The sequence below is a fragment of the Zonotrichia leucophrys genome, chromosome 2, assembly GCF_028769735.1.
Source record: "Zonotrichia leucophrys gambelii isolate GWCS_2022_RI chromosome 2, RI_Zleu_2.0, whole genome shotgun sequence".
In the NCBI taxonomy this organism is placed as follows: Eukaryota; Metazoa; Chordata; class Aves; order Passeriformes; family Passerellidae; genus Zonotrichia; species Zonotrichia leucophrys.
The window spans coordinates 148,780,749-148,806,288 of NC_088171.1; the positions used below are offsets into that span (position 1 = coordinate 148,780,749).

At 38.0% G+C, this 25,540-nt stretch overlaps 1 protein-coding gene across 5 annotated transcripts in view; it reads right to left on the reverse strand.

Moving 5' to 3' along the window:
- The window catches only part of TRAPPC9 (trafficking protein particle complex subunit 9), a 453,504-nt gene that overhangs the window by 215,130 nt on the left and 212,834 nt on the right, over positions 1 to 25,540 (reverse strand). For all 5 annotated transcript variants that reach the window (XM_064706725.1, XM_064706726.1, XM_064706729.1 and 2 more), the window contains one exon: positions 22,446 to 22,536. In XM_064706725.1, the coding sequence (XP_064562795.1) occupies positions 22,446 to 22,536 (91 nt within the window). The remainder of the gene's footprint in view (positions 1 to 22,445; positions 22,537 to 25,540) is intronic.

Consider the following 25,540-nt stretch of genomic DNA (forward strand, 5'->3'; position numbering starts at 1 on the left):
GGAAACTAGAAACAGTATAGATACTAAATAAAGTGCTTCCACATCTGGGATTCAAAGCAAACTTCATACACAAATAACAACTATACAAACCTCCAAAACCTCCCACATCATTATGTGGGTATCAAATTTAATTCCAATTCTGTATTTCCAACCCTCTGGGACAAAGCAGAAACATCTGTCTTTATTTCAGCTGCCAGTCTAACAGTATGTTTTAAGATAAATCACCCTCTATGAATAATTAATACTGCTTTCTCAGTCAGATTTGTGATTATTAAGTCATTATTTGTTTGTTTTCAGTGATGATTAATCTGTTTTCCCTTCTCATGCTTAGTCATACAACTCTGGAGGAAAACAAAACCCTCAGATAACTTGCAAATTCTGGTTAGAACTGAGCAGTCAGAAGAACTTTGTATTTCAAAATATCCAGCTGAAAAGGTACACAGACCAAAGGGTATTCTGCAGTGGGGTTTCCTGTGCACAGAAAAACCCTGGGTTATAAATGATTCCAGCACTGGAAGGTGTTGAAGTTGGCACACTGAAGCCCAGGGACACAGGCATTGACCATAAAACACAATTTTAATGAGGATCACATAAAGAAGGGCTAGGATAGGAATGAAGGAAATTTCATGTCCTCAGCAATCTATTTTCTGCCTCTTTTTGGGAGCAGAGGATCTGAGTCTGCAATTCTCAAAGCAATCAAGGCAATCATCCCACCAGCCTTTCCAATCACTGATGCCATAGAAAACTCCTGGCATTTCTCGCTGGGTTTGTCTTCTGACAGACTGGCCTGGTAAATCAGAACAGAGAATCTGCAACAAATTAGGTAGGAAAAATACACAAAGCAATTGAGGAAATAATCTGGAGGAAGAAGGGTGAAAACTCCTTAACTTGCCTTGCCTGGCAGTGATACAAACACCAGAGCCAAACCCAGCACACAACTGGGAAGTGGGAGATGCACAAAGATTGTACCAACCCTCATCTTGGGTCAATTAAAAATCCTCCCCAAACTACTCTTGAGGAAAGAGAAGGAAAGCAGGAGGCTGCAGGGTCAGGAAGACACTGGGAATTTGACATCCCTCCCATCTGAAGCTCCTCTGAGCCTTGAAAATGGGCTTGGAATAAACAGAGCCAGAGATGTGGGTCCTGTATCTGCAATTAAAAATCAAACCTCTTCCTAGAGGTGGCTTCTTGCAATTCCAGGATCAGGAAGGTCTCTGGATATAAATATTGCTGTGATGCTGAGGGGGATATTCAGAAGTCCCCTCAATTGGAAGGACAGAACCCTAATGCCACCTCACTGCCAAGCCAGTTACAGGCAAATGGAGCAACAAAATAAAATCTGCCAAAAAGGCAAACCACAAGTGAAAGGACTGATCTTATGGTCTGAACTAAAGATACTGACAGCAAGTCAGTGCAAAAAAACAACATTTGCTTTGCTTATTAACCAGGGATGTTGCCGGAAGCACAATAGTTACATAGTTTTAGTTTAATCTCAAAATGGGTGTGCAAGTCCCAGGTTATTAAAAAGCCTGAACAGGACACTCTGTTCTGACCAATCATTTCCCAAGCTTTATTCACCACCATTCACTCCCAGGGCTTTTTTCAGCCACTATAATGAGTCACTCACTGGTTAAAGCAGGAGGCTGAGAGACTGAGCTTCCCACTATATTACTGTCTTATTCTGTAGCCTGAGGCAAAGTAATGATCTTTTCTCAGTCTGTCTATATGTAATATGCACATTATGCTTCTCTCAGGGATATGATTTGTTCAGTGATGATAAAAAACATCTCGGTTTTCTCAGAAAAACAGCATCATAAATCCACAAGAGGGAAGCAACAGGGGGAAAACAACTGTCTTCCCGTATCAGTGCAGCTGGACAATTTAGAAGTTGCAACAAACTTTTTACCTAGAATTATACCATCCTCCAATATCAAGTTCTTCAATATTTTTATTTTAAAAATAAATATTTTTTAAAATCTTCTCAAGAGAGCTTCCAGCCTTATAAACATAATGTTGGCCAGAAGAAGTACGTCAGAAGTTCATCCTGCCCTCAGAGAAAGAAAACCATTTGACAATTCCAGGATTTCTAATCTGCAGCCAGAAGGGATGAGATCTTCCACATCATCCCAGGAATCCTGAGAGAATGGGAAGCAAGACTTGAACTCTGTCAGCTGAGGAGAACCAGACAAGCCCTAAAAAATGATGGAGATGCTGTAGAGCATCTCCAGCAAGATGAGTTGGAAAGGAGGTGTGGGAGGAGGAGTTCAGGAAAGCACCAGATAAAATGGAGGAGCTGGAATTTGCTTCTGCAGTTAAACAGACTTGCTCATTTATTTTATCAAAATTCCACTGGAGCCTTGGTCAGCAATGCAGCAGCAGAGGCTGATAATGACATTTCTTCAGAAAGGCACAGCATGAACCAGGAGTTCCAGCAGTACTGCAGGAGAATTTTGCAACCTTTTTATTTGGGGAACTAGTTAGACACTGGACCTATCAAAGATGCTAATTGCTCAGAGTCATGTTCCATGTTTCTAGCTCATATTTCACTTTGTTCTTAGAGGCAAAACATGATGTCCAAATTAGACATCTTCATAGGCTGTGCTTCCCCACACCATACCAACATTCTCCTTCCATGTTTTTAAAAACCTGAATTATTCACTGTACAGTTCTGAGGCTCAGAGTTATTGGGTGAAAAGGCAAAATTATCCATTAATCTTCAACTTTTACTATCTAAGAACAGATTTATTATGTTAGAAGTCACAGGTATTCCTTTCAGAAGTATCAAGGAATGTTTTGAAAGGAATTTTTTTGGCCAACTGAAATACAACTTGGCAGAAACAGAGTTCTCCCTAATGAAGTCTTGGCTTATTTATCTATATTTGTCTTGAACACAGCACAGAAGAATTCTGTGAATGAACAAAACCAGAATATGTTTCTATGTAGCTGCTTAGGCCCCTGCATGGAACAAGCCTGTAGGTGTATTTGTGCAGCAAACAAATTCCATCTGTGGGCAGGCAATAGTAACAACACCTTTTATCACATCTAATCTGCATTTCCAGCATGTCAATGGCACACAAGTGAGAATCCTGAAAAACAGGAAGATTTTACTCTGAGACTTACTCATTTAATTGACAACAAGAACAACAAAGTCAATTTCCAGAATGCTTTACCCTTTCAGCATCCCAATTTAGATTTTGTCAATGTGAATTGCATTGGATCCCAAATGCTGAAATGCCACATTGAGAGATGCAGTCAGACAAGGAAACCTCACAGCTCTTAATTCCTTACAAATCTTGAATGACACCCAACCACGAGTAGGAAACCACAGCAAAAATGAATCTAAAGACTCTTCCAGAGATTCATGAGAGCTTTAAACAGACAATGAAACACATCAGCACTTACCATCCACCAGCAGCAAGTCATTAGCTGCAAATGAAATACATTCACTTAACAAATAGGACTGGAATCACAAGTCAGCCTGGCTTTGCATGAGGGAGACAGCATTGGTATTGACAAGACTCCCAAAATGAGCAAATTTAAAGGACAGGGCAATTAAAATGTTAACCACTGCCTGCAGCCTTCTTTGCAAAAGCGTGCCCAACTTTGCCACCATCAAACAACTGCTGCTTCAGACGGGAGGGAAGTGCCAAGACCTTGCACTTTGTTTGAATTTGAAGTGGATCTGCAGCATAGGCTGGGTATATACAATAAACTGAAGTCACAGATTAACTCAGATAGATAAACTGACTCTCCAGACACTGCTCTGTGACAGCCAATAAAGTGCAGTGAAAAGATGACACCCTCAGATGCACATACACAGCTTTGCACCCTCCCCACACCTCCTGAAACAACTCAATCTGTCTCTAATAACAATCCTTGATATTTCAGATATTGCATTGAGATTTAAATTGAGAAGCCTAAACTGGAACTTCAGCTGTGTCAGGAATCATTAATCCTTTTATAGAGTAACCAGGAGCCAAATCCATTTTGTGATGACAAACTGCAAATAAAGGGACTTGCAGGACCATCAAACATGCCAAGAGCATGGCTGCAAGATGCAAGGTAGGTATATCAGGTCAGAACTAGGTCAGAACTATATAATTTCCATATTTCATAAGGTTTGCCAAGTTCCAAATTAGAGGCAATCACATAAATCTTAAAACATGACAGTAAGAAGATAAAAATTCCCCTTGGTTAACAAACAAAGGAAGACAAGAGTATACAAGTCTCAGATAAAGTAGAATGGAGAACAGATAAAACCTCCCCCAGAAAAAGAAAATCATTCAGAAAACAGTAATTACAGGCAATTACAGACACAGCTTTGACATTTCCACTCTCTCACAAAAATTCTGTATTTAAAGTATGAAACCAGTAAAAGAAAACTGCCAACAGCTGGATGTCCATTGACTCTGTGTTAATAGAGGTAGGAATGTCTTTACTCTGTGATTATTTTCAACCTATCTCTGCACAAGGAAGAAATTCAAAGGAGAATTTAGTGATTACAAAGTGTTTTAGCAACTGACTTGCATTGAACTTTACAAATTTACTGCAAATTTGAGTGTCAGTAGACACCAAATTTACCAGCCTTCAGTTTCAGGCCAAGGCACAACGAAGCAGGAGCTTTTGCCCACTGGACTCCAGAAGACCTTTCTTTGGTTTTACTAACCAAAACCATCAATGGTAAAAAAAGACAAACAAACAAAACAAAACAAAAGCAAAAAGAAAGAAAAACAAAACAAATTTTTTTTAAATGCCTCTGTCTCAGAAATGTTTGTCTAATAAAGCAAATTGGGTGGTAAGTGAAGAGATAACTGTGAAAACAGCAATTATGGGGGGAAAAGAAAAGGATGTCATAATGATTGTAAAATTTCAACAAAGACATAACTAAAGTAATTACAGCCAGTCTAAACCCTAACAGGAGTGAAATAGTCTAAGAAAGCAAGAGAGATTGCAAACATGGGACTGCTCAGGACTAATGAGTACAAAAAGCATCAAGATTAACTAGAGAGGTGGAGGAAAACTCACATACAATAATACTCTAGCAGCTAGTGCTGGTATAGAGCATTTTCACAGAAAATAAACACTATTTTATTTTATTCTAGGTCACTAGGCTGTGACCTAGAATTTACTTTCTTTCCCCACAATACCTGGGCTGTGAAAGGTACAAACATATGAAGCTGTAATAGATGTGAAAGCCATAAATAAATAATTCATTAATCTGCAGTTAATATCATGAATTACGAGTTTATGTCATTTTTATCACGCTCTCTGCTGATTCCTTTTGTAGTCCAAATGAGCCTCTCTCCACCTCTGGTCCCTGCTCCTCTGAGTGGCTCCTGGTTCACAAGGTGGCAAAGCTGAATCAGGAGCTGCCCCCTGCCCTCCTCAGGGGTACAGGACACACTGACTCAACCCCCAGCCTCATCCCACCCAAAACCAGAAGATATTCTTTTCTTCTGGTTTGGTTTTGGTTTGTTTTTCCCTGCTGTTTTAGTGAGTTGAATTGAGTCACTGTGCCATGAAGTGACACAGCCAGAAACACCTGAGTTTCTTTCACATAAGAGTGAGAAATGAGAGATAATGTGACTGAGCAACATCTGGCAGTTTTGATAGGAACAACCCATTACTGCCTTGTCTTTTCACAAAGCCATACCCTCCTTCCTCCTTCTCTTCAACAAATGCCCATTTACCTAAATCTCATTCAATTATGAAAAAAAAATAATTGTAGAATTGAAATCCCTTCAATTTCCCTAATTCTTTTTTGACAATCTTTCAATTTTTTGGTTTATTTATGTAGTGAGGACAGGAGCTGCCTGTTAATGTGTGCTCACTCTGTGCTGCTTCCTGGCACAATTCTTGCAGAGGGAACAATTTATCAGTTATAAGCACATGGATTTAGCCAAATACTGCACATACAGAAAGCTTGGGAAAGATGGTGTTAAAAACTGGTTTGGGTACACAGAAAGAGTAGAATTAAAATAATTTCCTGATATGAAAGAAAATGTTTTAAAAGGGCATGGGATAATGGACTGCATGTGTCAGAAGATAGGAACCTTCAGCAGCAAGACCTTGAATAAATTCTCGGAGAAGCACAATTAATTTCATTATACCCTGAGAATAAAGTGTACCCATCAGTGTACTATTCTACTCACACTTTTCCTATGCTACATGTTTGGTGAATAAAAAGGGTTACATAGCAGCTTATTATTATTAAAATATGATTACAGTGCCTGTGTCTCCCCAAGCAGCAAAAACCTCCAAACTCATATCCTCAGAAAAATCTTTTCATTTTTATAAGCCATCTGTCAACAGGCCATTTCTTCTCTGCCTTCCCTTTGATCATACAACCCTAATTTTCTCAATGTGGCAATTAATCTCTTTTCCCCCTGATTTTTATATAAAGATATTAGAAAACCCTCTGAAGCCTCCACACTGTAGACTTAGCTAATATATGCAGACTTTATTCCTATAATTATGCTTTTTCCCCCCTTCCTTTCTCCCTTCTCCCTTTCACATATCATCTATCATATCTTGTTTCAATAGGACCACATGATCTTTTTGTGCTCCCTGAGTACCTACCCAGTGTGCTACAAGCTGTCCTGTGCCAGACAGAATCACCCACCACCCACAATTCTGCTCCTCAAATTACCCACAGAAATGTCCAGGCTCTTTTTCCTTTGGCAAACTCCACACTGATTTTATGCCTCCTGTTCATGCACTGCTAAAAAAATGAATGGTGTGGATGTCAGGCAGAAAAGTGTGTGCCTGAAATCCTTCACTATTTCAGCAGATTGTCTTTTGCTCACATTGGGTCTTATCTCCTTTAATAAAAAAAAAAAAATATTTAAAAAACCCAACTTTCCTAGAATGAATCTTTTGAAGAATGGGTATTGAGACAGTCTTTGGGAAAATAAAATCATCCTGCTAAGAAGCAGAACATTTAATGTGATTGGATACATCACTCCCCAAGCTTTCATTTCATGCACAAAATCCTTTTGATGCTTTATATCTTTGGTGTCACAATAAAAATATCTTCTTATTACTGAGGCACGATAAGAGAGTAAACAGCAGCTGTGTGATAGCACTGATGTAGCAGAACAAATCCCCCTGAGGATTCTTGACCTTTCAGCCTTGCTTTTCAATGCTGCACCTAAAAATAGCTTTTCTCCACTGCCAAACATTACAGCTCCATGCTGCAGAATAGCAATGAGGAGCTTTATGCTCTAATGGCTTTGCTATAAATAGAATCTCTTCAATGCTAAAAGCTCTTCATTAAAAGGATTAGTGACTACAACACACAACAGGAGCAGCCAATACCAAACCTCAGGCTTTGTAGCACAGGCTGATTTTAAATTTACTCAATTTTAAGGTTTATGAAGCAACTGTGTAATTTGGTGAGTAAAACAGAATGAAAAAGAACCCCCTCCCCCCTCCCAGGCAATGTTTTGGAGGGCTGATTTTGATATAAAATTAATAGTTTGAGGAATCAGCTTTCTACTATTCTCGTTTTCTCCAGTTCGATGCCAAATTGACTGTATAATGCAATGTCAAAATGGAGCACAAAGCCACAACAAAACTGATGTCAGTGCTTGAGCATAACAAATGATCAGTTCTCTGCTAGAGCAGAAAAATTCCCATTCCTGAAGGGACACAAATTCTCCCAGGGCTGGGCTGTGGCTCGCCTGTGCTGCAGCAGGTGCCACATTTGGGGACTGAAGCAGGAGGGTGACAAAGGCAGGATGACAAGGGGAGCAGCAGAATTGGAATCCCACATCCCATCTCAGGGTAAGCACTTAATAAAGCCTGAATTAGGGGTTACTTTGAGATATACCGGCAACTACCATTGGTGATGCCTCACAAATACCCAGCCATGGAAAGAAGACCAGAGAGAAAATGTAATTAAAGCTGAAATTAAAGCTGAAATAAGGCACATTTTTTTAAGTGATGAATAATCCCAACATGGCAACAGTAAAATGCTGACCAGCACGTTTGAAACTTCCAAGAAAAATATAAACATTACTTCCCAAATGAGAGATAAATTGACCATCTACAAATATTAGAAGAAGACAAACTTATCAAATACTCTTTTTTACAAAAATGTGTCTGAAATATTCAGATATTTTAAACTTCACTGGTACAAATGGTGGAGAATGAGCAGTCAGTCAAGGAAATTCAACCACTCTGATACTGATGCATTTGAAAATATGCAGTAACTTTGCATATCCACTGGAAAAAGGAATCTATCCCATTCCTAGGTGCAGTTCACTTGCTCCCATCTTAGCCTGGCCTGCAGAGCCACCTCTCCATGAGCCACAGCACCAACAACCAGCTCACAATTAACCATGCTCACAAATTGGCTACTGCATGCTCCAAGCACTGGCCAGTCCTGGGCCCACACAAACAAGACTTCAGCCTCAAATAAAAGGCTATTTCTTGGAGCATCTCCATGTGTATTGAACATCTTATCCCAAAACATCCCTCAGATAGATCAGAAGGTGATCAGGATTATATTTACTGAATATCAAGCCTTCAACCCACTGAGGTTCTTAAGGACAGGAACATCTGTCTGTGGAGCCATTCTGTATTTTTAATTGACAAACCAGTGCACCATCTGATTGCCCATCAATGAATTCCACTCATGGGTCTTTGATTCTTTGTTCTGAGGTTCTGCAAATGTGGTCTTGGTTCAGTACTTTTGTTTGAATTAAAGCAGATGTGGTAATGTTGTTCAAATTAATTTTTTTAATAAAAGCCACAGATCTGAGTAGTTGAAAGCAATAACTATATTCTGGGTTTTCCTCTTTTATATTTGTTTACTTTTAGAGAACAGAAATTTTATCAAACATAAACGAAATTTATATTACCAAAATAACTAAGGATGGCTTTTTCCCCCTCTGACATTTAGACAAATGGGAAATTTTGATTGCCTGCAAAAATTGCTAATAGGCAGAACTGCATCCTTTTTTTCATTTTAAATTAGAAGATTTGCTACTAACATGCCATATGCTGTGTGATATGTTTAACAGAATGTTACACTTCTAATTGCATACCAATCAAGGCCTCATATTTTTCAACAATTAGCAGAGCAAAGTATAAATTTCCTTGTGTCGTTGGCGCTTTCAGGCATCCAACAGTGCCTACAATATTTCAATCCGCACTTGTTCCAAATCCCAAACATGATTCCTCTTCAGGGAGAGACCTTCAAATACAGGAGACTGAAAAGGAGAGGATGGGGGCAGAGGAGAAAGAAAAATGTACTTCTACAGCACCATCCTTCTGACTTCCCAGGATTTCCCACAAAAGTCCAAGATATTCAACCCCAAAAATGGGGAGGGGATCTGAGCTGGGATTTTATATGAATCTCTCCATAATATCTTGACTGGATTTTATATATATATATATATATATATATATATATATATATATATATATGAAGAAAGAAGTCTGCAGCTATTTATGACATTTAAGGATGTCACAGAATAAATTTATCTGTAAATTCAAAAATCCCCCATTTTCAGGGATGAAGAAAGGAGATGTTCTCTAGTCTTGGCAATTACACTTAGTTTGAATGGAGTATGGGAATGGAAAAATCCGGCAACAGCTCTCCAGGTAGATCTTGGTAAATTTCAGTTTTAGGGCAGCAGAAGGTATCCAATCATGATTTTCACCATACAGTTTTCAAAATTTTCAAGACATTTTATGCTGATTATAGTTCATTTTTTATTTGTATCTATTAACTTGCTTGCTGATATTCAAATTTCACTAATAATGATGAGTTTTCCCATCATATCATTTATTATTTGTAATGGAGCACAAGTGAGCTATCTATTGAATAATAAGATGGCTTGGATGCATTTTAATCCCTGTTTCAAAACAGAAAAAATCCTCAATGACTTTTCTCCTAGACATTATCACAGATAAGTGAAATTTTACAGAGTAAAATATTTACTTGTGTTTATTCCTGTGTTTGCAAACTTTAACAAATTCAGTTTGCCATCAAAATATGAAGTAATAAAATTAAAGACTGGATAATCACCGCTTATAAAGGTGGTTGCAATGTGTTATTAATTAGCACATACCATGTACTCAAATTTATTTTTCAGTGAAATGCTCAGGACCAGTGGAAACTTTAGCACTGGAAATGTTTGAAGCTTCACATGAATCTCCTGTTTCATCAGTGTTATTTCAGAAAACCTCTCCACAGAGCCTCCTCTCTAGATTTCTGCATCTGGAAAGGCACAGGAGTCATCACTGTATTATTTCAGTTTAAAGCTTCTTCTCAAAGGTGGTTCAAAAACTTAATTACTGCAAGTTTATGTATAAATAGCACCATCCAACAGTATTACCTAATGGGATACTGGGAGTAAGTCTGAATGCTCTTAGCATGAACTTCTGGGAATAAAGACAATAACTGAGCAGCTGAGGGTCACCTTTGGAACCTGTGCCACCAAGAAACGTCCCCAGTCCGTACAGAAAACAGTGAAGTTCTAAATAGAGGAGTAAACTATAATGTGAGAGAACTGATGGCACAGCCAGCCTGCTTCAAAAGCTCTGAGTTTCAGAAGCTACAGGCCACTAAATCTGAATAAAATGCAGTTCCTGGGATAAATGACATCTCTGGTTTTCTGCAATGTTTTGGTCCCTTCACCTTTAAATTTAGATATGTAACAATTTTCTGCTGAGTTCATACCATCAAAATATCTAACTGAACTTAAGGTTTGCTGATTATTATGGCACTTTGGCAAACAAACAGCTCCACACTCTGAAACTCCAGTTGAATGACAGAGGTAAATGCCATCTGTGGTATTTTACATAAATTAGGTAAAATGACTGGATTATTACCAAGTTGCCAGCACCAGAGGAATACAAAAGACATTTTAAAGGAGAATGAAAAGGATTAAGAATGATGCCATGCCATATATCAGAGTTGGTGATTTCACTCAATAGATAGCCTAAGAAATTATTTATTGCAATAACAGAGGGGTTTTTGAAGGTTAATTCTGCATGATGAACAAGTGGCTGGATTTGTTTTACTCTCTCAAAATAGCAGAAGAGTTTCATTGTCTGCCACTGTGCCTTCTGAAGAACAGCTTCCAGATTATCAGCGCCAACCTCGATTACGAGCTGCCTCCCCTATCAGATGTGTATCACTCCATGTCACACTCCTGCTCCCTTCTGCTCATTTTTACTTGTCTGATTCATGCACAGCATTCTCAGAGGTACAAAACCAGGTACTTTGACAGCCACAAAGCTAAAACAATTCCTCACAAGCAAACAATCCTGTATTGCCTCTTTGTCATTCCTTGTCTTGTGTCATTCAGAATTTTTCTTACCTGTGTGTAGCATCTATTTGTTCTGAAGGGATTTCTGAGTATTAATGACCCCAAACAACTGCACTAAAACCTTCCCAAAAATTCAGTTACTGTGTAAGAAAAACTAACATAAACTTGAAATTCACTTGCACATCTAGGGTTGCTAACAACTGTTAAATTTCCAGCCTGCAAGGCTGACACTGCTTTATAACATTATTGGTCATGGTGCTGAGTACTTGAAACTTGAAATTTAATCAAAATTAACTTCTAATGATTTTGGTGCTTTAATTATTCTGTATTTAATCAAAGTGACTACATTATTATCAATCTTAAACAGTCAAGATCCTACTAGAGATACACTAGAGAAACACAGCAGCAACTTGTCAAACACCAATAACTCTCACATTGCTCTTAATTCATAAACTTTGGTACGAGCCAGAAGGTTTAACAAGCTGGATTTACTCCATCACTGCCTGTTTCAAACTCCTGCTTGTGAGAGAGGCAGTGCTGGTTTCAACAGCTTACATCATGCTCTGTGAAATACTAAATATTCACTATAACTTCGTGGTTAAAGAAGGACAACAGAGAGCCTTGGAAATGATACCACAGATTCACCTTAAGGTGGATCATTAAGGATCCATGCCAGGAATAATGCTACTGAAGATCTAAGCTTGTCAAGCAGATCTAAGAAAACAAAAACCACACTTTACACCAGACACAGACAAAGGCTACTGAGATAATTGTGGGGTGAAAAATAAAAAAAAAACAAACAAACCCTCTGCTATCAAAGAGACTCGGAGAGTTCGTCCTGACTGCTGTCTCAAGACGCACAAAAGAAAGCAAGAGTGATAAAAGGCAAACATGAGAGACTGAGAAAAGCTATTTCAACTAAAGAACAATATTGACATGAGAACAAAAGAGCTGGAAATGAGTCACAAATAAATTTAATCTTGAAATTCCTATTTGCAGTAAGGATCTCAGACAGAGCTCAATAAGTTTACAAAAGGCTCTCCAAACAAAATTATATTGAGACACCTTCTGCAGTCTACTGAATTAAATAACATGAAGATGTATATTTCATGTCATGAGATTAATTTAAAGCAATATGCAGACAAAGCACAATCTACTAAGTACCCATGAGCAGAAATCATCTCCTTCAAACACAGCCAAAATGTTTGACAAAAACAGTTCATAATTAGTGAATGGTGAGCACATTGCTGATTAATACCTTCATTAGGAACAGATGTTCAGAAACTCACTCGTTGATCCAGCAAAAATACATACAAAATTATAGCTGCTAGGAAAACAGAAGAGGTCATTTTGACTCTAACAGGCAAAAGTTCAGGTTGTTCACTCCAACTGACAGCTGCTCACTGACCTTATTTCCATCCCAGCCTCAGATCTGAGATCACACTTCTCACTGGCTTTTATTTTCTGTGCTCCACAACTGCTTTTTGGCATTTGGTTAGTGAGATAAACCTGGATGGTTTCTTCCGGGAAGTGAAGCATGTATGGGAAAAGAGAGGTGATGCAGTTGTTGGGAGTTAAGCACCACAAAGGAGCTCAGTGGGCAGCACAGTGAGGACACCCAACACTGTGGGGTCAGCTCCTCTTTTGGGGCATTTACACTGGGCACAATGAAGGAGCTATAAATATGTCTCATTTCAGAGAAAGGTTCCAAGTATTGTTAGAAGACTATAAATATGTCTCGTTTCAGAGAAAGGTTCCAAGTGGCCCAATGCAGAGGTGCAAAGCTGTGTTTTACTCAGCCTGAGCTGTGAGTAAGGCCAAGCCCCAGCCAAGAAGCCCAGCCAGGTCTGGGCTGCTGATTACACCCCAGCAGGTGAAATCCCAGCTGAAATCTGAAATCAGCTTGTGAGCAGCCTCCAAGCAGCTCTGACTTCATGTCCTGCTAAAACAAATTTACTAAACACTCCCACAGCTGTGAGCACTGATGGAAGGCTTCCCACCAGAACCATCTGAGGCTGGTGGCACCTGATTCTGCTCTCAGGTTTCTGATTTATGGTCCCCAATGCTTTTAATACCTGGGTTTTTCCTTTGACTTCAACAACTCAACCCCATCGTTCACTCAGAAAACTGACAGTTGACTCTTTATCAAAGCACAGAAATGTAATTATCCTCTGACACTTCTTTTAATTATTGAGGATTGTTCCTGCTGCCTTTTCTTTCTTTCCTGAAGTTTTCACATGAGGCAACCAATTACTTCTCTGTGTAATTCCAAATACTGTCGAGATATTTTATCCTTTCCATATCCTACTAACATTTTTAATTGACTCTTCCTTATTTCATCTCATGTGTCTGGCCTTGATATAGAAATTCTGTAACAGCTCTGTAAGTGTCTGATATTATTGAGCCACAGCTTCATATGACACTATGCAAAATGCAACGAGTAATAAAAACCAAATTGAGTATCATTTGACAAAAGTCCTTTTGAACAAAGCCATCCTACAGAATGCATTTGCTCAGCTTCCCTTTTATATTTTGAGATGAAAAAATGTCTCTTCTCCCTCTGTAACTTTTTCTAATGTGTCCATAGGTAATGAGAAATGTTGCTAAAGTGACCCTGAATTTATGCTTAGTAAGGAAACAGACATTATATAAAAAGTCCAAGTTCCCTATTGAGTATAAATTATGAAAAAATACACACAATTAAAGCTCAGAAAATATTTTCTGTTTCACTGGCTCCCTTTGTACAATCAAATCAATTAATTATTCAAATCAAATAAATGAAATTAAGTTTTATTATTTCAATTAAATCCATTAAGTTTCTTAATCCAAAGGGCTGGGATAGAAAATAAAAAACAAAAGTAATATCTAGTTCTGATATTGTTTTAATAAAGGGACAGCAGGGAGATGCAAAAGACTAAGAAAAATCACAAAATGGAGGGAAAAAAAAATCTCATATGCTAAAACATAGACAGCTAGATGTCAAACTTGAGAGAGACTGAAAAGGAGAAAATGAGAGGACATGAAAGAGAGCACTTCAGTCAAAGCATATGTTTCTTCTTACAAATCTGTCTGCTCTGATCTCTGTTTGTGCTGCTGAGGTTTTGACAGTTGGAAGCCATTAATTTCAGAATTACAAGGCTTATTGAGCTGGATTTATGGTCTTTGCAGTTGGTAATTCACTTCTGCTTCCTTGATGAAGTAAAGGACTACTCCAGAATGAACAATGACAATGAAGCTGACTTCCCTCTCCTCAAACATCTGGAGAACTTCTGCTGATGGAAGGTCACACTTGCCTTCACCAATGAGTCAAAATATATGAGGTGGGGGAAGAACTTGTGGAAATATTTGGAAAAATTTGCTTTTAGTAGAACAAAATAAGAGGTAAATGTTCAATTTATCTTGATTAAGCACAAACTTCAATCTACAGCAGAGTACATGAGTGCTTCTACTGAGAAGATGTCACAGTCCAGTTAAATAACAAATTTTCTTGGTGAGAAAGGTCTGATCCCAAGCACAGCATGGCCAGTGAGGCAGCTGCTTTCATTTACAGCATTCCTGGCCTTCAGTCCCAAGCATGTTTTTTAATAAAAGCAAAATAAATAAAACCAAAGCTGAGAAGTGTCAGCAGGCAGAGGAGGAAAGCTCAGTGTCAGCCTCTGGACTGAGGTTCCCCTCTTTATTTCCCCAAATCAATCTCACATAAAACCTGACCTGCACCAAGGCTGTTCAGAGCTGGGTTAGTGAATGCTTAGTGAATTGTAGTCCTCCACTACAATTAGCACATTTGCCATTTCTCATTCTCTACACACTTAACCGTACAATTCATTTAATTGTTGAGCCATTAAAATCTTACCTGATCAAAGCATTTTTCTTGCTTCTCTTGTTAATACATACATCTTCTGATCTAATTTCCATTTTTAAGTTGTCCACAAGCTATAACATATTTTTTCTAAATTTTTATTCAAATGGTAGTTTCTATGCTCATTAAAGTAATAGAAATCTATTTCCCTGCAGATTCACTGATATTTTTTCACCAACTACCTTACAAGACAGCTTTTTTGTCTTTTCAATCTTCTTCCTTACAATTACCTTCACACAGTTCTCTTTCAATGTGTAACCCATTGTCATAATTATTACAGGAGCTTTTCATTTTTTAATTTGGATGTTCATTTAATCTATTATTCAATTTACTTCTAACAATACTTAGAAAATGAAGTACCTTGCATAACTGCATGACAATTTATCATCATTATGGTGTTTCTCAATCACCTATTATGGCTTAACTGAAATGTCATAAGGAATACTCCTCTAAAGAAGTAAATAAGGCACGGCTGCTCTTTTTTTTTCCTTTAAAATATAATGGTTTTCTAAATTAAATATTGAACATAGTCTCTCAACACAAAAAAAAACGTATTAGGCCTGATCAAGCTTGAATGAGTTAGTTTTCCTTCTTCCACAATGTCCTGCTTATTTTTCTCTTTTTTGTAGCTGATTAAACACCTTTTGGTACTTTCCTCTCCACCAGTATCTCTACTGGAACATTTTTCTAAAGCCCTTAACATTGTGCTGAAAACCATCTATGTTCCCATGCCAAAAGCTGCCCTACTTCAACAATTTTTCTGCCCTCCTGGTCTTCTGATGGATTCCTGGAGAACAGTCAACTTTTGATTTTGCTAATTAAAAAAACTGCATCTCAGAGATACTGCAACTCAGAGCAAGCAGACTGTAGATCTTCTAAATAGTGAACACAACTCACTCCTAGATTTTCTCAACTTTGAAGAATTGATCAGATTTTATTCAGTGTAATATCTTTATAGCATAAAGCTGCTAATAGTCTTCATTCCCAGATCACCTCTGAAACTACATTTTCTTGTTCTGGTTTGATTTGAGCTCCTCTGGTAAGAAGTTTCATTAGAGGTTTGGACAAATGTCACCTACACCTTTCCTCACAGCTGAATTACTCTGGTGGCTCAGAGTAACACCCAATTAAATAATTTCCAACCACTTCAGACAGCTGAACTTGTAGCAGATTTCTGCGTTATTTCTTTCAGAACAGATAAACACCTTTTTTTTGGACTACATTTCACCCATTTCATTAATGGCATTTGGTTTTTGATATTACTGAAATATTGTAGAAATACAGAGGGAGATTTTTGGCCAAGACCTGCAGTGACAGGATGAGGGGAAAGGGTCTTAAACTGAAGATGGCAGGTTGAGATTGGACTTAGGGAAACAATTTTTTACAATGAGGGTGGTGAGACAGTGGAACAGGTTGCCCAGAATATCTGTGGATGATGCTGGACCAGTAATTAGACTTCTCCAGTATTTATTACCCCATTTTCCCTCCCAGTCTTTTCATTGTTTTGTTAGAAGTTCTGTACCTGAAGCTCCAGGTGCCAGTCCCTTCAGAAATCTGCTATGAAGTAACCACTGGCACTCACACAACCTCTCTCAGGCCATTCCATAAGAGGTTTTGTTGATTTATTTTCACTTCAGGGTGCTCTCTTTATTCTTAGCATCTTTACTTTGAAATCACTACTGATCTGGTTATATCTGAAACCTTCTCTGTGTGAGTTTTTATTTTCAGTTTTGAGTAACCAAAGCTTGGGTAGGAATCAGAAACAACAGCTGCTTCAAAACACATCACACAACAGTGTGTTTTGACATGAGACCTGTGCCAGATGCCCCAGTTTCATCGAGTTAGTCCATTTTTCTGAGTACTACCCCAGTCCCTCAACACTTCCCAGGAACTAAAGCATGTTGCTTGCTTGACATTGCCAAATATCCTCCAAAACAGCCTGCACACAAGCTGCTAAGATATGGAAATGTTCCCACCTCTCTTGGATCTTAAAAATAAAAATGAAAAACCTGAAGATTTTTCTAAATGGATGAGAAAGATCGGTTACCTTGCAAAATCCATTTATCACCAGATTGTTTCTCAGTTTTGGTCGTCCTGTGAATCAGACTGTGATTTTCTACCTTACTCTTGAGATTTCCTGGCTAATGCTCTTGGGTTCATCTTTCCAATGATGGCAATGGCCAGACTACTGAAATGCTAAAATAGAAATTATTGTAGAATATTTTAGTTTGGTGAACCAACACAGTAACATTCACCTTTTTTTTTCAAGTGCAGGCTCTTATATACCCTGCTGATTTCTTTGAATTTCCAAGCCTGTATCTATATATAATAAATTATCCTGTCTAGGACCTTGGAGGGGTTTGTTTATTAAAAGAGAAAGCAAAACTACTTTCTTACAGCCCCCCATTAAGTTCAGTCTTTGAAAACAGCTTTGGAATTTCAAATATGGAGCAGCAACATTGTAGGACTGCCCTGGCTAAAACCAGACTCTGAATAAGGTCTTGTGTGCAGAGATCTGGATCATTTTAACTAAGCCCATGGGGACAAGATTATCCAGGGGACATCCAAAACACGGCTTAGAGGTGCATCATTTACTCACTGGTAGACACTACAAAATATTTTCCTGTGTATTTGGGATGCAGTGATCTCACACTGCTGAAATCCCTTAATCACATGAATTATGGAAAGAGAGATTTAATTATTGTCTAGGGTCAGGCTGGAAACTACAAAATAAAATTGGTGTGCAGCTTCGGTAATTAATGTTAATATCCACAAAACATAAAGCTGTGAAAACTGATTATGATTTGGTGCTCTCTAAAACATACAGTTAATCATTAAGATAATTTATTTTTAAAGCAATGCTTCCATAAGATGCTTTGTGAAACTTAACCAGACTGAACTTCCAAACAAGCTGTCATGAACCATATGTTCATAAAACATTTCAAAAGACTTTAAAATCAACATCTTCTATTGATTCCAGCTACCTCTAAGGAACAATTTAACACCACCTTCACTTCTGAGTTTTTTTGGTTTTCTCTAAGTACAATACTCTTACATGCTGCAGTAGGCACAGAATTTATTGTAGGCCCATAACAAGGAGTGCAGCACTTTCTGCCAATAAGTAAATAATCCAGACTTTGTCTACTGCCCATCCCTTTTCTTATTTATGGCCTGAGCAGCATCCAGCAGCAGTGATTTCAGTTCTCCTGTAATCACATACTAGGAAATAAAATGCACTGCATTGTGCAAAGGCATCCAAGTACACTTAAACATTAAAACTGTACTGAAATTCACATCTTCTTTTATGAAGAAAGGAAGAATAAATGAAATGAATGAATGAAATAAAAGAGTGAATGGAAGCAAAATCTATTTCTGGACTTTTTCCATGGTGAAGCTTGACAAATGCATGTTTCTTGGAACACTGCTGTTAGTAATATTAGAGTTCATGTATGATCATTGATTTTCAGTTATTCAGTTAGTTGCTATGGAGAAAGAAAAGCATTTGCTTGATATATTAAAACCTCTAGCACTTTTCAGTGTCTACAGTTCTAAATTCCTAAATCAATTTTCTCCAATAAATCTTCCCTCTTACACTCATGAGGGTCATCAGGAAAAGATTTCTATACCTGGTGCTTGAAGGCGGTGAAGGAAGTTAAATTTATTTCACTTTATGCAGGAGAACTCAAAATAAGTTTCTGTTGTGAAAATTGTTTACAGCACTCTCAGAGTGTCAGAAGCCTCTTGTTTCAGAGGAACTTCTCACTGAATGCAGGAATATCCCAAGCCCAGCTTGCTCCAGGGTCAATCAGGACCCAATTTCAAACTCAGTTCAAGTTCAAACTCTACTTCAAGTTTAATGAAATCTGGTGCACACATTTGTACCCAAGATAATTTTGCTATGGAAATCAGCAGAGCACCATCAAAACTGAGAAGTTTTCTCTCTTGGGATTTTGCTTGCTTGCAAAGTCAGAGGCATAAATCAAATAAAGACTGAAAAAGCCCTGCCCAGGCAGCAGCCACAGATGACTCCATCAGATCATTTCCAGCCCCAGCACAGCACTGGGGAGGCTTTGGAGGAGGTTTGGTTCTCCTCATTACACACTGCAGGCTCTGTTTCCTTGCTTTGATGGAATTAATGTATTCACCTCAAAACCACATCTATGCCTGCATTTGGTTTGGTGCCCAGCTGTAAAAAGAAAATATGTCATAAATTTTAGAGAACATTGAAGCTGCTGGTGTTGAGCAAGGTGATGCTTTTCAATTACATGTGATTTACTCACCTGCCTCACAGACAACTTCATTTTACTGAGATCTCCTAAATCTTAAAATCAATTCTAACAACACATTAAGAACTCTCACTCCAGCCTTTGAAGTATTTTTTTTTATGATTCCTCATGTTTTAAATACTTTTCCCTTCCTAATCATTAAATTACAAAACAAGCTCTTCACTACAGATCACTTTTTCCCTTCTATGACAAATTTCAAAGGTAACTTTTACCCTCAGACCAAAATTTCAATGTCACTGAATTTTGATTCTACTCTTTGCCTTCTATTTAATGAAAAAAGGACAGGATTGTCAAATTTAAATGAAAAATTATTTCAATATGCTTTCATAATTCCAGAGATGTAATATTAACTCTTATATGAATTAAATATGCCAATTTTAAAAGGAGTGTTGGAGTACAGCTTCTACAAATTTGAATAAGAGCCAGTCATTTTTTTAATCAAAACCATGTTAAATATTCATTCATGTTTCACTGTGAGCACTTATAATAAAGTAAACCCTTCAATGTGACCAGCAGTGTTGCAAACTCCTTGAATAATCATAGAATCAATTTTATTGCATGAAACTGAGCCAAATTTTTAGCCAATTTATGCAGAGGCTGTGTCACAATGATGGCCAGTGGTAAAGAGTTCATATTAAAACACAAGTTATTGTCAACATACACAAAAACAAAACTCAAAGCAAAGCCAGGTTGTAAATACAAACAGTGTAACGATTAAAATGAAAAAATTCCAGCTGATGCTACAATATTACAGTATTTTAAACTTTTAACATGTTTCCATGCCTGTAAGAATTGAATAGGAAATGTATTCTGGCACTGAAAGAGAACTTAAGTCCAAGAGAGTGTGACAGTGCCTAAGTGCCTGTACAAGGCACACACCTCCCCTGGCTGTCCCAACATTTCAGCAGCTCCTCATTACTCCCACCCACCAATCAATAATAACAATCTCTTAATTCCTCCTGCATCCCACACATTATTAAAGAAAAAATCCTCCTGTATTGCCAAGGTACAGTCTGGAGGAAGTGCAGGAGCTGCAGGCAGGGTTACCTGCCTACAGCTCCACCAAAGATTTAACTGCTCAATATTCAAAATTATGGTGAACTAAAAGAAGCTAAAATGTCTCCATTGTCTTTAATTTTGAAGTTTTGCTTTTGTTTCCAAGTAAAATCAGCCATTTAACCAAAAATGTCCTTTTCAATAATCTCAGCAGTAAACTACAGCTTCCAAGTGGACATACTTGGTGTGTTATAAAAATAGATAATATTCATTAGCAGTTTAGGAAAAGCAGTTGGGAAAAATCAAACAAAGAAAGTTAAGTAGACTTCTGCAAAACTGAACTTTCCACTAGGAGATGTAATATAAAAGTGGTAGCAAACCAAGCATTCAATATCCCAAAGGATCTCCCTTTCCCTGCTTTGCTCAGTGTAGAAAATTAAAATGTACAACACCATCAGTCAACAGGCTGTGCTTCAAAAGATTTTGCAGCTATGAAGCAGAGAATATCACAGAGTTTTGGCTGAAAACTCAAGTAACTGGGACTCTTTAAGTGAATTAATCAGCAGCATGAGAAATAACCAACCCCACAGGAGATTTTGTTGTAAATCAGTGTTATGTTCATGGTTTTCAAACAGTGCATCAAAGATCACTATTCAGGCAGGAATGCCAGGCACAATTCTATAATTTAAAAAGCCTCTTTTCCTAAGAAAACAGTGGAATTTGGCACAAAGAGAATTAAAAGGAGCAAACCAAGGGTACAGGGAAAGAAGAAAAACACGTTTTTCATCCTTAAGCTGATGCCTTTTGCAGAAGTGCCAAAGGAAGATTTTTCACCACAAAGCCCACGTTAGAAACCTGCTGATGGTCAAAGCCACTCTGCAGAGCCAGGAAGTGACCACTGAGCTCAGAACACACAAACCACTGACACAAACTCACTGGTTTTACTGGTCCAGGGCAATCATGGCCAAATCCCATCAATCATACTAAAAATGTTGCCAAATCTTTGAATCCCCTGAAGAACTGAGGCCAGGTAAGCTTGATTTCAAAGGTAGCTGATTATGGCTAAAGTTGGACATACTTACAACAAACTACATTAAACCATTTTTTATCTTCTTATTTATATACAAAGTGCTCACAGGTTTTAACATATGAGTTGAGGGTGGTCAACACACTTGAAAAAGACCAAAGAATTAAAAGAGTGCACAAATAATGGAGTTCGGGGTCATTCCAATTTTAATAATTAACACAGGAAATAGTGATGGATCATTGCTCCTTAAAGTTGCTCCTCACTAGGTCATCAAAGTATTAAAATATGGAGCAGAGAGTTAAATTTGTGTTAAAAGCAAAAGCTTTGGCAACAATTTGCTGATGACCTGGGGATTTGACCTGAAACTTGCAACTCACATGGAAATGTTGGGGATGAAACATCTCATGTTCCAAAGCCTCTGAACAAGCTTTGTTGAGAACCTCAGACAGAAGTTGCATTATTATGACTCTTCAAAATTAAATTAATTCCGTTTTTCATTGTGGGAATATCATTCTAAATGGAAAATCAGGACAAGTAATTCTTCTGTGCTACCCAGAGTAAAAACATTTTCTGCACCTCAAAAGTTAGTAATGCAATTGTCTGGACCTTAATAAGAAATATATCACAAGGACATTACCATTCATATGAAAAAAAATCAGAGAAATTACTTTAAAAACACACACTGTAAGAAAAAGGGGAAGTTTAAGTAGCAGCCACCTCTCATACAAGACAACTAGAACTGAAAATTACAGGAAAAAGTGCACAGTCAGGTTTCCTATTTACTACCAACCAACAGTGGTACTTAAAATAAAACAGATATCAATTCTGCATTTATCTTCAGCTAACTAAAACACCTAAAGGAAAAAAAATTCCTATCAAATTCTTCGCTATCACAGACTGTCAGTAAATGAAAACATTATCATTCTCACGCTGCTGAAAATAACAAGCCAGTAGATTCTTTATAAAAGATCATCAATAAATTTGACAGCACTCACCCCACTGGAGAGGAGCCAACTGCAGATTCTCCAGGACCAGCTGATTCAGAACCCCCTCCACACTTGCCTCCCCTTCACGCTTCAAGGAAGGGTAAATTGGAATTAAGGAAAATTTTGTTCCAGAGAGGAAAAGGGTATGTGATATGCACAACTTTTATTATTGCAAATCAAAAATTCCATCTACAGATTCATTAATATGGTTTATTAACCCATCAATTGACCGACAGTAAAAGTAGAGCAGTTGATATCTTCTGAAAATTAAAATTTAATTCCACTGAGGATGGTTAAAGCAAAGGTAAAATATACCTGAACCATAATAAAACACAAGGGTAAAAAAGTCTGGGAGCTGCAAAAATGCAAAATCTTCAAGTATGTGGTGCAGGATGAGAATTCAGAAGGATAAATGAGGAACAATCTGAAAACAAAGAGGTTAAAATTTGATAGGGCAATAGAAAACAGAACAAATGTCTGCTAGGACAGCCCTGGCTGCAGCCTTGGTGCCAGTTCCATGGGATGTTGGCCAGTGACAGTGCCATTACTGAGGGCAAACATCACACCAGAACCATGGGCAGAGAACTTGCAAGCTTCCCTTTCCACCCTGCATGAGCTCAGAAACAGGCCCAGACTGAAAAGAGAACAGATTAGGAAATTGTTCTTACTCTTAAAGACAGCACAGCACTGAAATAAACTGCTGTGGACAGAAGAATCTCTTTTGAAAGGGCTTCAAAACAGGTTACCCAAGTGCTAAAATAAAAGAATAGACAATATCCAATGTCATGCAAAGCCAGTATCATCCACTTAAACAAATTAATAATAATTTTGTGTGATGAGTCAATCAAGATAACATTTATTTGTAACAGGAAGAGTGCTGGATTTCTTTTTTCTAATTCCCTGACTGCAGAAAGGCACTGGATTCACAAGGCTTGGAAGCACATGCAGATGTCAGCACCATCCTGTATCCAGGCATGAGTCCCACCATAATTAAGGAATAAGCTCCTGGTGAGATTCATCAAGATTTCACCCCACTACTCCAAAAGTACTGGAACCCTGGTGCTCAAAAATACATCAAAAAATAAAAGACTATCTGAGCTTTTATTAACAGCTTCTCAATGTGATCAGTCCCTTTTCTGTAAACCCTGGAGATGGACACACAGCATCTGACTGCTGAAATAAAGATTCACCTGTGGCAGTTAAAAGAAAATTAACAAGCACTGTAGATAACCAATTTCTACCACAGTACATATTCTTGCAGGGTCTCCAGGAGATTTAAAGAAAAGTCTTGAAGCTCAGAACAACACAAATCTAACAGTGATTGAGACTCAAGAGCTCAGAGATGATAGCAGTGGAAAATCAATACCAAGTACAGGATTATTGCCATTATTTTTTAAAAATATTCTCATTATGCCCTGAAATATGTCATAAATAGCACCTCATTTTTTTCTCCTAAAGAGACACAAATAAAGAATTCACAAATCCCAAAGAGTCTGAAAGCTGTAAACACCATTAAAGAAAAGCATCTATTTGGAAAACTGAAGGCAGCAGAATATCACCTTAGAATAGTGCTGCTGCAGAAAAATGAGACTCAGAACACCAGCACAACTCAATAATTTCCATAAAACACACTAGAGGGTAGAGAATAATTTGAATTACTTCACAGATACAGCAGATAAATAATTCTGTTATCACATCTTTAATCTAAGGACTGTAAGTGAGAGAAAACACTAATAAAAAGGCAGTATTTAAAAGATGCTTTAAAACAGAGTGGCTGCCATTAACTGTAACATTAAACTAACTTTAATGTAATTTACTTACAACAGACTTGCAGTGGTGCCTGGAATATCACAAATTTTCACTGTTTAGAGCTTCATGGGAAGCTTAATGTCTCAACTAACACTATAAAATTATAATAAAACAGGTGATTCTCCCTTCTTTATTGTTGGTAAATGCTACCAAAGCAGATCCATGTATTCAGAGGTAGAATATTCCTCCTGGAACACAAAACCACAGGAGGCACATCTGGGGTGCTGTGTCCATTCAGGGCTCCTCAGGACAGCAGAGATGTGGAGCTCCTGGAGCAGGACAAGAAAATGAAAGGACTGGAGCATCTCTCTTGCAGGGAAAGGCTGAGGGAGCTGGGGCTGTTCAGCCTTAAAAAGAGAAACTGAGAGGGGCCCTAATCCCTGTCAGTGTCTGCAGGGAGGGCTCAGAGCAGGGCCCAGGCTCTGCTCAGTGTGCCCAGCAATGGGACAAGAGGAACAGGCAGGGACTGATCCCAGAAGTTCCACCTGGACATCAGGAATGATTTCTTCCCTGTGCAGTGACCAGATTGTCCAGAGAGGGTGTGGAGTCTCCCTCTCTGGGGTTATTCCAGCACTGTCCGCACACAATCCTGTGCCTGTGCTCTGGGATGGCCCTGCTGGAGCAGGGAGGTGGCACCAGGTGACCCCACTTTGGTCCCTTCCAGCCTGAACTATTCTCCAATACTATTGGAGGTTTTCTGGTCACACATTTCAGAAAAAAAAAAGTCAGAAATCAAACTGAATGGTTCTTTGGAAAAGCTAAAAAAAAGCTTTAAAAAACCCCAAAAACAAACCCCAAACAAAAAAAAAATGGGGAGGGCAACAAAAACAACAACAAAAATAAAACAACAACAGCAACAAACAACAAAAAGAGAAAAGCACCAGAAAAACTCACAAACTGATTAACACAGAAAATAAATATGTAATAACCCAAAAGCAGTTTAAGCTTTCACAGCCCAAATTTTCAGATAAATAAATTTCCACCAAGCTCATTTTTAGCACACTGCTTATTGTCATCTAGTGGCAAAATGAATTCTATAGACAAGAAATAGCTCAGTGAGTATTCTTGTAGATTAATCTGGAGGTTCAGGGTCTTATTTGTTTATTTTTCAAACAAATTGATGTATTAGTTTATCTTAGATACATGGCTATGGATTGTAGAACTCATGAGAAATTTTAATTTTCACAATTCTATGTGAAAGAAAAATGCAGCATTTAAATGGTTAGGCCATGCATAGATTATTTGACTCATGAAATAAATTGAATTTGCCTAATGAGGTCACTGAATGAAGCAGC